General features: G+C 33.9%; 1 protein-coding gene across 4 annotated transcripts in view; it reads right to left on the reverse strand.

The window, feature by feature from the left end:
* Positions 1–548: 548 nt before the first annotated feature.
* Positions 549–12,536, reverse strand: part of YTHDC1 (YTH N6-methyladenosine RNA binding protein C1) — a 35,440-nt gene continuing 23,452 nt past the window's right edge. For 2 of the 4 annotated variants that reach the window (XM_046656172.1, XM_046656170.1), the window contains 8 exons: positions 10,694–10,778; positions 9,528–9,694; positions 6,937–7,019; positions 5,632–5,668; positions 5,496–5,535; positions 5,323–5,385; positions 3,709–3,843; positions 549–1,541 (listed from right to left, as the gene is read on the reverse strand). In XM_046656172.1, the coding sequence (XP_046512128.1) occupies positions 1,317–1,541; positions 3,709–3,843; positions 5,323–5,385; positions 5,496–5,535; positions 5,632–5,668; positions 6,937–7,019; positions 9,528–9,694; positions 10,694–10,778 (835 nt within the window). In that variant the 3' untranslated portion in view covers positions 549–1,316. Of the gene's footprint in view, positions 1,542–3,708; positions 3,844–5,322; positions 5,386–5,495; positions 5,560–5,631; positions 5,669–6,936; positions 7,020–9,527; positions 9,695–10,693; positions 10,779–12,536 lie in introns of all 4 variants that reach the window. The other 2 variants (XM_046656171.1, XM_046656169.1) reach the window with 1 other exon arrangement.

The following is a 12,536-nucleotide window of genomic DNA, read 5'->3' on the forward strand; positions in this document are numbered from 1 at the left end:
AGTATTTTTGGACTGCAGGTAACTGAAACCGCAGAAAGCAAAACCACAAATAAGGGAGGACTACTGTATAACTCAAGAAACTGAAATGCAAAACACAAAAATCTTTCATAAACTGTTGTCTTGTGTGGCTGTATTTTATACAGTTTGTTACCCTGGGAGGGACTGAAGGTTAACTTAAAATATGTAACTATAAGAGGGTTAAACTGTAAAGTGGATTTTAAAAGTAAAATAGAAACCATCTTCACTTATTGAAAATGAAGACAATAGAAAATCTGAAAAAGAAAACAATACTGTGACCAGAGTAGATCCAAAAATCTTATCAGATGAATAAATAGTTAAGCAAAATAGTAACATAATTCCACTGTGTACCCACTAGTTCTTAGGTTAGAAATAGAAGCTTTCAATGTAACTGGCCTCAATCATTTCTGCTAAAATATGCAAAAAAGGCAAATGAGATTCCTACAATTCCTAAACACAAAGCATTGTTTTATGTCAGCTAATGCAGAAGAAAACAAACTTGCATCCAGACAAGAAAGAAATACAGCAGGTAAGTGTCAATCTTTACCAATTTATTTTATACAAAACAGTAGCAATGTAGAATACGGGAATTATCTTCTGCTGCCACACACGCAAGTTGTGAACATTCCAAGCCAATGTATACAGTTTGGAGGGGAAGGCTAAACAATAGCATCAACCATGCTACTGAACATAGGAATTTTTTATTTAAAAAGATTAAAAATTAGATAGCAATGTCTTCTTCATATTGCTCTCATCATTGAAGACTGAAGAAAAATAAAAAGTGACTTTTTAAGATTAAAAAAAAGAGGGAGGGAGAAACCAAGAGGCTGCTACAACACTGCCATACAGTCAAACCATCATACTTCAATATTTGCATACTTGATAGCAGCATTTTTTACAGAACCGTGTGCAACTATATTTAGAAACACATCGAAGCAAAATATAATGGTAGTCATCAATCAAGATCCAAAGGGAAGAAAGAAAACAAAAAATAACTAGGATGAACATACTATAAGTAGATAAACATTTAAGGAGAATGAATCAATATCTACATTCTTGGACTGTTCCATTCTGCCCCAATAAAAAGGTCAACTCAAACTGTCAATTGCATTTTTGGAGGATTTGAGTTTTTCCAGTTCTTAATATACTGCATGCTTGGAACAAAAAGGGTCATAATAAATCCTTCTACACAATGAACGTTAAGTAGACAGCTGAAAATAAATTTACTACTTGTAAACACACACAAAAAAAAATACAAGATTTTTTATCTTTAAACAATCAGTGCTTCCAAAAGCGCATTATCTTCTATATCGACCTCTCTCCCCTCGGTCTCTGTCCCGATCACATAATCGCTCTCTCTCTCTCTCTCTATCACGTCCTCTATCTCGCTCTCTGTCTCTTCTGTTATCTCTAGGGCGGTCTCGCTCTCGTTCCCGATCTCTTTCACGGGGTCTACTTCTCCGACCACTGACAACAGCTTGTGTGCGACGAAGGAAATCATCCACCCTCATATCATAATCATGCTAGAAAAGGTAAGAAATAGGTTAGGTATGTTAAAAATCAAATGGAATCTATGAGTGGCTATATTGTAATTATTGTCTGGTAGAGAGAAACAATCTAGAGAAATGCGCTAATGTATTAATTTATAAAATGTAATTTTGTCATTGTTCAGAAAAAGGATTTTGATGTCTTACTAGATAACCGACAACAGACATTATCCAAATATCAGTTAAAAATAATTTCATGTAGTTTCCTATGTAACTTCAGTAACTTTTCCATCCAATTCCTTTAATAAGATTTAGGCCAAAGTAATCTCCTAGTGATGACCATCAATGTTGCATCATGCATACATGCTGCCAATTACGCTAAATGTCATCAATGTTTTTCTGCAAGAGGTGAACTCTACTTTCTTTTCATCCTTTGATTCTACAAACTAACTTGAACCAACTCTGCCCTCTTATGGTGAAATAAGGAATTTACATTCCAGATTTTCTTTCAAAAAATGACAAACAATTTATGGAAGTTGATAGAATTTTAAGAAAATATGTACTTCGGTAAGACTGTGAAGTCTATTCCACACAGAGCTAATAATATACAAAAGGCTGAAAAGGACAAGAAAGAGTACTATGAGCAACTAAGTGAGGTAGCAAGTTACTGTGGCTACTTCTTAGCTTGACCCCTGCTCTAGCTTTCTACTTTTAGTTCTCAACTCACCTTTACTTCTTAACTAGAACTTGGTCTCTTTTCAAAAGTCAGCTTAAATATAGACTTTAAGGTCTGAAACACAATTGCACACTATCTTTCACATACAGTGAATATGTGATTATTACATAACCATGGAATATATACATACACACATACACACACACACACACTCTAAAGGTGCATGAAATAGCAGAACTTGTTAAAAAGGACAAGTATACTTTGGTAAGAGAATCTTAGAAAGACTTCCCATTTTGAAAATCATGCAATCATTTAAAAAAAGGCATTTTTAAAAACATCACAACTGATCTAGTTAACTAAGATTTCATCGTACACAGGCTGTATATTTCTTCTTGTGTGACTGAAAAAAAAAACTACTAAAGTCTGTTTGTCAGTTAGGATCAGAAATTGTTTTACTGAATTATTAAAGGTCCTAATGTGATTTCATTTTGAAAGATTAACATCTTTACCAGGATAGGAAATAAATGGCATCAGATAAAAGTATCTCAAAGACAGGCTAGGAAACTACTGCTCCAACTGGCCATCTCAAATATACATGCTCTTCACCTAAGTCGGAAGATAAAAGGATGTTTACTTGGCCCAGCACAAACTCATTATGTCAAGGGAGGGCAGGGTTGGGAATCCCAAATTGTGTTATCTTACTTTAACAACCAAACTACCTTTCTAAAGCTATCAAATTTATATACAAAGGAATTATGTCAGCAAGTGCCAGAAAACAATTTCACTTTTAAAAATAAAAGTATCAAGGAAATAAATACCATTTAATAAACAATCTGAGCCCAACTAGTATAATGAAAACCCAGAAACTTCAAACTACAGTCTTTCATTCAACCTGTTTTGAAGTGAGCAAAAAAAGCTTTCATATGGATCTTATCGAATTATTAGAACCAGTAATTACTAAAGGACAATTACTGTTCTGCTTCATTTCTTAACATCTGTTTGTCATGTGCTAGCATCATCCTAAGAATCACAGATAGAGAGGAAGTGAAACAATTCACTTGGTTACTAATTTTAACAAAATGTGGTATAAACAGAAATAGATGACTAAATGGGATTGGAGATTATCACCACCTGTCCTATGAAAATTAACTGAGCCAGCCAGAATATACAGAAAGCTTAGAAATATCTATTTGCAATACTAATTACACAGTTATAACTGAAGACCTCAGGACAGAAAGAAAATATCCTAATTTACTATATCCCTAGGACATTACACCTAAGAGTTACATGTAGGAGTTGCCTCAACTTAAGCAGTTTGTGTTTGATCAGTAAAAGAAATAAGTCTATTTAGATAATCCAAAGAGATCAGCCATTTCTTAACAAAAAATAGGTTGTAAACTACTCCAAAATAGTTTGCACAAAGAATATTAAATAGTCCACCATTCAACATAATCTGGCAACACCCACATTTAAATTGTTTAGAATTCTTAGTAGCTCCCTCACACTTTTGCCTTCTCATGCACTTACTACTCGTTTATCTCTGTATCTTGCTTCGTGTGGTACTGGATGATGTCCTGAGTAAGGAGGATGAGCTTGAGGAGGTGGAGCATGGTGCTGATAGTAAGGATGGTGTGGAGGTTGTTCCATTCCAGGATAAGGAGCCTAAAAAAAGAAAACCACTTCCGTAAGCATCTACCCAAATAGCTCTGTAAACAAATCATTCTTAGAACTCCCCTACCCAAATCACCCATCCCAAACAATAATCTGTACTAGCCATTTACTTTGATGGCATTAAGGTTCTTCAAAATACCCTCTTTATTTACTTGTTGAAAATATGTGCATTATAAACTCTCTAATCACACATCTTTTAAAATAACATGTTTATACTTTTATACCATATCATTTAAATACTAATAGAAATAACCCTCACACAGTGCTCACTATGAGATAGGCACTGTCCTAAACAATTTACACATCTTATTTAATTCTCACAGCAAACCTATGAGATAAGTATTATCATTCCTAGTTTAAACAAGTGGAAAATGAGGCATCAACTGGTTAAGTAATTTAGGATTACACTACTAAAGGGGTGGAACTGGGACACAACATCAGGCATCCTGGTTCTAGAATCAGTCATCTTAACCACTATGTAAAAATCTACTCTTTAAAAAAAAAAAAAAAACCTCCAGGAGCTAATGAACTTTTAAATGCCGTTATAAAATGAATAGGGGCAAATCAAAGGTTACTTCCCTAGTTAGTGCCAAGACATTATTAAATATTTTGATTTTTTTTAATTTTACAGAATCTAAAGGAAAGAAACCTTATACATTCATCTATCTGTATACAGTACCTTAAGTGAAACAAAAGTTAGACGAAGGGGCCATATTATAAGCAGCATTTAAAATTTAAGGAACAAAAGATAAGAAACAATAAGAACTACTAAAACTTCCAAGCTTTTTATTTCTTAGGAATATAATGCTTTAGCTATCCTCAATACCTTAAAATATACCCTAAGAATATCCAGCTTGCTTAAAGGAAAAAATTAAAATTAGGAACAGTTTAATTAACTTTATTTTCTATAGAGAATTTACTGAGTATCAGGATCAGGCACTATGCTCAACTTTACACGTATTTTGTAAATTTAGCTTCTTGACAATCCCACGAGGTTTATTCCATTAGATTTTAAGCCATACAAGGACAGACATAATGTCCATTTCATTCACCAATGTATACCCAGAGTAAACAGTGCCTTGAACAGAGTAGGTACTAAATATTGGTTTGATGAGCCAAAGAATGAAGGAATGCCTGTTGAGTTTTAAAGATAAGGAAAACTAAAAAATATATTACGAAACTTGCCCAAGGTCACAGAGTTGAGAAGTGAAGGTACGTAAAAGCAGGCAGAGTTTGCACTAACAACCACTATAATACTTAACCATAACACCTATCAAGCAAGCCTGCCCTATTAACACAAATCAAATTACTCATTAGTCTTTAGTGTTAAAATAGCATGTAATTATTTATCACCAAAGATATGTAACTTAAGTCCCTTAATGGGTAAGTGTAACAATCATATTCCAAGCAAGCACTCAATATATGGAACTACAAATGAAGTTAAATAACTTGCAAAAACAGAATACAAACCATTCCTTGCCAAGGTGGTGGTGGTCCCATGTTATGAAATTCCCTCACATAATCATTGTAGGACTAAAATGAAAGATGATAATGTCAATAGCAAATAAAAATCCAACTCAGGCTTACAAAATAAATCAGATCCTGATTTTATGTACATTAAAAATATAAAATAAAATGCTTACCCCATTTAAAAATACATCTCGGCGAACTCCTGAAAATCGTCTGTTGGGAATAAGATTTGTGAAACTAAATTCAGGTAATTCATAAACTAGTTCCAAGAATGTAATTCAAAACTAAGCAAGAGTGAACCCAACTTACCTGTCTACTTCCTGGTATCGTGGATCCTTTAAATACCCTGTTCAAACATCAAGCATTTTAGTAAATCAAATTTATACTTTTTATTATGGCATTATAATTAGACCTTCCTTACCACTCATTTCAATTCTTCCCATGAAATACAGTGATGCTATTAAGTGATGCTATTATTGTATATTCCATTTTCGGATTTTCTTCTCAGATTACATGAGAATCTAGGAAGTAACTAAATAACTTACTGTTATCACAGAATTACAAAGTGCTAGAGAGGTTTTCATATGGATCTTCTAAATCCACATCCCAATTCTCACTAGATAGAAAATTTCTTCACCCTACACCATAAGGAAGGTAACGGCAGAGGAATTATCTTGAGGACACTGTAATAGGACTTCCTTAAAACAAATGTCTACCTTCCACCTGGATGGTACACACAAGCCTTAAGTCAACCAGATAGTTTTAAAATATGCAAACTTAAGGGGGAGAAAAACAAAACTGCAAAAATGAAGATGCATACATGTTAAATGAAAGAACCATATGGTAAGAGAAACAGTCTTTCCCCCTTCTTTTAGTAAGGACTCCACAAATAAAATGTAAAACACTTTAGCCATGTTACTGGGGGAAAACTAATTTCACTCTCTGGAATACCCATTTTGAAGAAGAATGAGGCCGATTATCAAGCCACTTATGTAATACTGCTGTAATGCTCACTAACACCTATTTCCAAACTGTCTAATATTTTATAAGTGTTATCACTGTTTTAATAAATATCTTCTCTTAGATGCAGTTTGCCTTTTTTAATTCCAGTAAGGGAAAGACTAACTTAGCTGCTTTTAAATTACAAACCAAGTATTTCCCATTCCACTCTAAAAACATGAAGTCAAACATTATTTAGAAAAATATAGCATAATTTGAGTTTCTAATTAAAGCTGTACACATGAAATAGTAAGTATCATAGGGAATAAAAAGCACAATAGAGTATAAGATCACTGCTTTCTCTATCTACATTTAATCTTAAAACACATGTGCAGTTCCTGTTTGTGCAGTAATTTATAAATTAGTAACTTCAGGTAATTAACAAATTATGATAATGAGTCACACTAGAGTACATCAGACAACCTTAACAAAGTGGAGGAAGTTACTTAACAAAGTAATTACTATGTGAGAACTGTTAACTTCCTAAGGTTTAAGTAGCCACATCCTAAATTTTCTCACTTTTAAAACCACAGGATTATGATAGAAGTTTCTGTGTTTTGTTTGTTTGTTTTTATAATTTTAAGTCAAATATCTGCAGGATTATAAAATATTAACCTGGTCTCTGGTGAAACTCAGGGGCATAGTCAATCCTTGGTTTCTTTCTGCTGTTATGAATATCATAATCTTCTGGTCGACGCCTACACAAATTAGACACATTAGAAATTAAACCAAAAACTGCTAGGAGAACAAACAGCAAAGCAAGAGTTTCTGACAGAACTAAGTATAAAGAATAGCCCATTATTTTCTTTAAAATAACACCCTAAATTTGGTGAGCAACTAATCTTAAAATTTCTAAATTTTAATTTCTCAAATTAGTTACTATAAACCAATCCCTAAATGTATTGCCGAAAGTAGATAGTCTATGCAATTCTCATGCTATGAAGAGACACATGGAAAAAAGAATCTGCTCAAAATATATAAATCACATTTTAGTATTCTAAACAAAAGTAACTGAGCTGCCCTCAAACTAATGTATATATCCAGTTTAACAATTAAAACATTTTCTCAAATAAAATCTCAAAATCAGGTGAATAAGAAAGGAAAAAAACTGTGTATCACCATTACACAATAGGTAATTCTAAAATCTACATATTTAAAGTTGCTAATGTCATTTCAGGGTCAGTCTAAACAAAACTAAGAATTTCTTATTTTTCTTCTGCTTCACACAAAATTATACTTTTCACACAGTCATACAGAAAATTTGATAATTAAAAGTGACTTTACAGGAAAGTTTTGAAAATCTTAATACTTTGAAAAACTAACTTCTATAGTTAATAACATTTAGGAATTAAGGGAATTTTTTCCACAGACAATGCCTTAAAATAAAAATAGCAAGTAATGGGGCAGAGTTTTAACAGAGTTCATAAAACAAGTTCAAAGTGTATTCTTTAGAAGATGAAATTTTACTATATGCAGAGGGCTGCTCTTTACTGTCTTCCATATATCTCAGCAATGTAATACATCATTAAATACACTTCATTTTACTTAGCATTTAATAAAGAGCTACAGAAAATAAAAACAAAAAGCTCAAGTTTTTTGGGTAATATATCTTTTACCCTTAATGTCAAATAAAAACTCTGTAATAACCTGGCATCACTAGTTTTCCAGCCATTTCTCTGAACATCAACTACTTTCATTAACTTTTGTAACACAAACTCACTAAAAGTGCAAAGTGCAATAATCCCAAGCCCCCCAACAGAATAAAAACAGTTGTATCTACAATAAATAAGACTAAGAAAATTAAAAGCTGGTTTAAAAAATAAACATACCGCTTTCTTGTAGTTGGGGGAGTGCATTTACGACCGGTATAAAACATGATAGTAACAGTTCATATAGTAGTCCAACTACTGACTTTAAGCTGTAAGCCACATACATATATGGAGGCCCTGGCAGGCTTGAGAGAAGGTGTAGTGGTGTAATAAGTATAGTTTGCAGTCCATTGCAAAACTGAGGTAAAAACTTCACTCGTATGTACTGTATTGCACTGGAAACCTCTTAGCTTAAAACTTCAAATGACATCTTGGTGCTCAGTCCTTTTAGGCCAAAAATAAGGGTGCTCTGCCAGGTTTCCTCCTACCTACTCGACAGTGTCCTTTTTAAGCTCAAAGAAATGGGGACTCTTGTTGGATTATCTGTACCTACCACAGGATGTTTCCACTGAAAGGAAACTTAACCAAAGGTTTCATCCCATCAACCATACATCCAAGAGTCTTTAGCAGAAATTTTAGATTTAGCTGTATGCAAATCTATACAAGGGAAGGTGTTGGGTAGAAGGGCATAAATCAGTCCTTTGCAAAGACTTCTCCAATTCTGTAACAAGTTAAACCCCCTTTTCCTGGAAAATGATGTTTAAGTTCATAAAGTAGTGATCAATAACCATGGCGATCCTCTAAAAAACACTTTAAGTCCACAGGTACTGCCAGCATCTGGAAAAGTTGTAAACAGACACAGCAACAGCCCTTCTTTTTGGTTTGTTGCCGGGTCTCCCAAGGCCACTTGATCCCCTTTGGAAAGAACCTATTGTTTTCAGAAGCTCAGCAAGATGTGTGAATTCACTGGGTACATGTTAGAGAATATTTGGCAATGGGATTAACACATCACGGTGATAAAATCTGAAATAGTCCCAATAATGCTCCTCTTGAATATCAAAATAACTTAAAATATTTTATCCTCTAAATGAGGCGTCATCTTCTGAAAAAATATTAGTGATCCTTTATAAAAGTCCCATATCTGACAAGGCTTATCCAGAGACACACCTGAAAGAAAAGGCTTTTTACAAAATATTAACAATTTCGGCAAATAAAGAATTTTTCCTCTTCCTCCTTTCTAGCCTGTTCTTAGCAACAAAGGCCCACCTCATTTCAATTGTATACATTGTATTATCACAATATTATCTAATCTAATCTGGTTATCACTTTTTAGCACTTTTTCTGCATAAGGAAAGATCCCCATTTTCCTCTTGAAAAATGACTGAGACCAAGGTGACCATGTGAAATCCTCAATGAAGCCACAAACTAGTCCATGCAGCTTGATTTGAGGATTTTCTCTTTCTTCTTTACCGCAGGACAAACTTTTGACGAATCACATTCCTCCATCATGTTATTCTGATACATGTGCCTATTATCAGTCCAAAGAACGTTTCTAACCTTCCCACATCCCGGACTGGTTCTCGACGGGATGGACGTCCTCTTGATCGGGGCTGAGAATGCATTCTTCTCTTGTGACGCATTTTATGAATGACCTGATATAAGTCAATACTTTCATCGGGGGGAAATAGAAGACAAAGCTGGGTTCCACATTCGAGTTCAATTTCCTATAGTAAGAAAGTACGAATTTACAAGATGAAACAGGAGAAACTTTCAATAGACTTCTATTTTCCTGGTGTACAAGAACAAAAACAGACTGACTTGGAGGTTTCCTTCCCAAGGGTAAGGATCACATGGGATTCCAATCAACTTCCTTGAAAGGTTTTGGAAAAAACCTTTCAAAATTGTTTCATGTTATTTATATAAAGCTAAAAACTAAAAGTGTAGAATCTCCAAAGTAAAATACACAAATGTGGTTCCTTAAAACTCTGTGACAACTGCCCTCTGCAAAGGAGGAATATTTCTTTGTGCGAAATACAAAAATATCAGGACAAAGTCATCCATCTTAATACACTGGAAGAACAACGTATGTTAGTGTGTGCCAACAACTTTCATAATTATGAGCTGCTAAATGTACTAAAATACATTAAACAAGGCAGACTATCGACTTTTTAAAATTAAATTTTGTTTTTAATTAGCAACATTTTCACTTATGAGCAATGAAAACATAACTTCTGGTTTAAAATTACACAGAAACTATGATGGTCAAAGGTTTGGGTTTATTTTAAATCACTGCACTCTTAATTTCATTTGCAGACTTGAAAATCTGAGTACATACACTTATCTTCTTTTCATAAAGCTTCTTGCTATTCAAAAAACTTTAGTAAAGTTGCTCAAGGGCATTTCCAAAATACATTATACAAGTGCAGAATCTGTTAAACAGTAGTAATATAATGAAAAACCATTTAAAATCAGGTCAATTCTGTTCAAAAACTTTTCCTGCAGTTGTATTAATGAAAGTACTGTAGAAAGCCATCTATCTTTCAACATTAATGGAGATCTTATTAATGAGTCATCATCACAGTAATCATGAACTTAAAATAAGAATTTTTTCCCTTAAACTTTCACACAAATTCTTTCAGAAATGGTTTTAAAATGTCCTTCAATAAAGATCAATAAAAGGGCTGATTAATGTGTTTTTTCAAAAAATCAATTAAAAAACAAACCTGTCCATCACGCCCAATCTTTACTGGTTTATGTTCATTCCAAGGATTGGTGAGATGAGCCGACTTAGTGAAGGGTAATTCACGCCTAAATACAAAGTAATATCAATTATATTCTTTTACAGAATCCTTTAGGGACCTTATACTGCTTCAGTAGTAAATTCTTTACACTACTTCAGTAGTAAATTCCTATGTTAATCATGATTTAAATGCGACTAAAATTAAAGAAGCACTTAGACTGGGAGAGCTCATTCCCCAAAGAGGGAACCCCTTTAAACACACACCCTTTCCACATTCTCCAGTGTGAAGCTACATAATATAGTACTCAAGAACGTGAGCTTGGAAACCAAAGCAGCTGAAGTTTAAATCCCAGCTACCTCTCTCTCTATAACTTCTCTGAGCTTGCGTTTCTTCATCTTATAAACAAGGTTATTACCACCTAGTTCATACTTGTTTTAGGTAGTCTGCAAATGAAATGACATATAAAATGTTCAGCATATCTCTTGCTTCTGTGTACTTAAAAGAATTGTGGTTTGCTTTTTGGGTTTTTTTTGGTGAGGAAGATTGGTAACAGATGTTAGCACAGGGCCAATCTTCCTCTTTGTGCTTGAAGAAGACTGTTGCCGACCTAACATCTAGGTCAATCTTCCTCTTTTGTATGTGGGACATCACCACAGCATGGCTTGATTAGCAGTGTGTAGGTCCGCACCGGGGATCTGAACCTGTGAACCCCGCGTTGCTGAAGCAGAGTGCATGAACCTAACCACTATACCACCAGGACGGTCCAAGCATTCTATCTTTTATTAAGTGATCAACAAAGAGCTGACCCTTAACTAGGCAGTTAACACCAAATGAAAATAAGTGTCCCCTAACCTTGGTTCAGGACTACTTTCTCAGATTTAAGGGTCCTCCCCTTTTCAATAAGGCAATATTCCCCACCACCTATGGAATGGCTCTTGACAATACAAATGTTTACTTATAAAATTCATATATTTGCATGTATTAATTATGCCCTCCACTTACACTACAGTGCAGTATCTATATAATCTAAACAAACCCTGGCTCTAAGCTCTCTGAGCCATATGGTAAAATGACCTCACCAACTTAAGGAAGTATTTTTCATAGTTCTTTACCAACCTAGCACAATGCTGAAAGCAAACATGACACATAATAAATACTGGTTAGCTGTCAAATAATCATCAAAAATTAACAGCATTCAGTAAGGTTTTACCTATTTGTGCATAAAGCGATTAATGCCCAATTAAATAAATGCTTTAATTAAAGAACTATTTATATCTATGATACAAATAAAACTGCTCAGCCAACGGATATACACAGATGAATAAGATAAAGAGCTGCTTATATTACTAATCTTTCTTTCACAAGCTATCAAAGAAGAACAAGCCAGCCCACACTATTATTTTGTAAAAGAATGGGTAAATAGCTACAGAAGTTTTGTTTTGTTTTTAATATGAATGGTCATATCCATTTTGGAGAGAAATAAAAATAGAAAGTTTCCTAGAAGAAGTGGCATATGAGATAAGTCTGAAGGAAACATGATCCAGGAATAGTCCTACGTAGGGAGGTAAAGCAGGGTCACATCTGAAGCAATGAGAAGGGTTGAGCAAAGACATAATAGAGAGGGAAAAACAGAAGCAAGTAAGTTGGTCCAGTGGACAAACTATAAAACCATTTATTCTAATCTTAAAGGAATTTTCTTTAAGATGAATACTGAAGGTTTGAATTTTATATAACTTTTTTAAATCTCAGAAGAAATTTTGATTTACAGGAAAAGAGAAATATTAAATCTCAGAAGAAATTTTGATTTACAGGAAAAGAGAAATAT

The sequence above is a fragment of the Equus quagga genome, chromosome 3 (genome assembly GCF_021613505.1).
Source record: "Equus quagga isolate Etosha38 chromosome 3, UCLA_HA_Equagga_1.0, whole genome shotgun sequence".
Taxonomy (NCBI): Eukaryota; Metazoa; Chordata; class Mammalia; order Perissodactyla; family Equidae; genus Equus; species Equus quagga.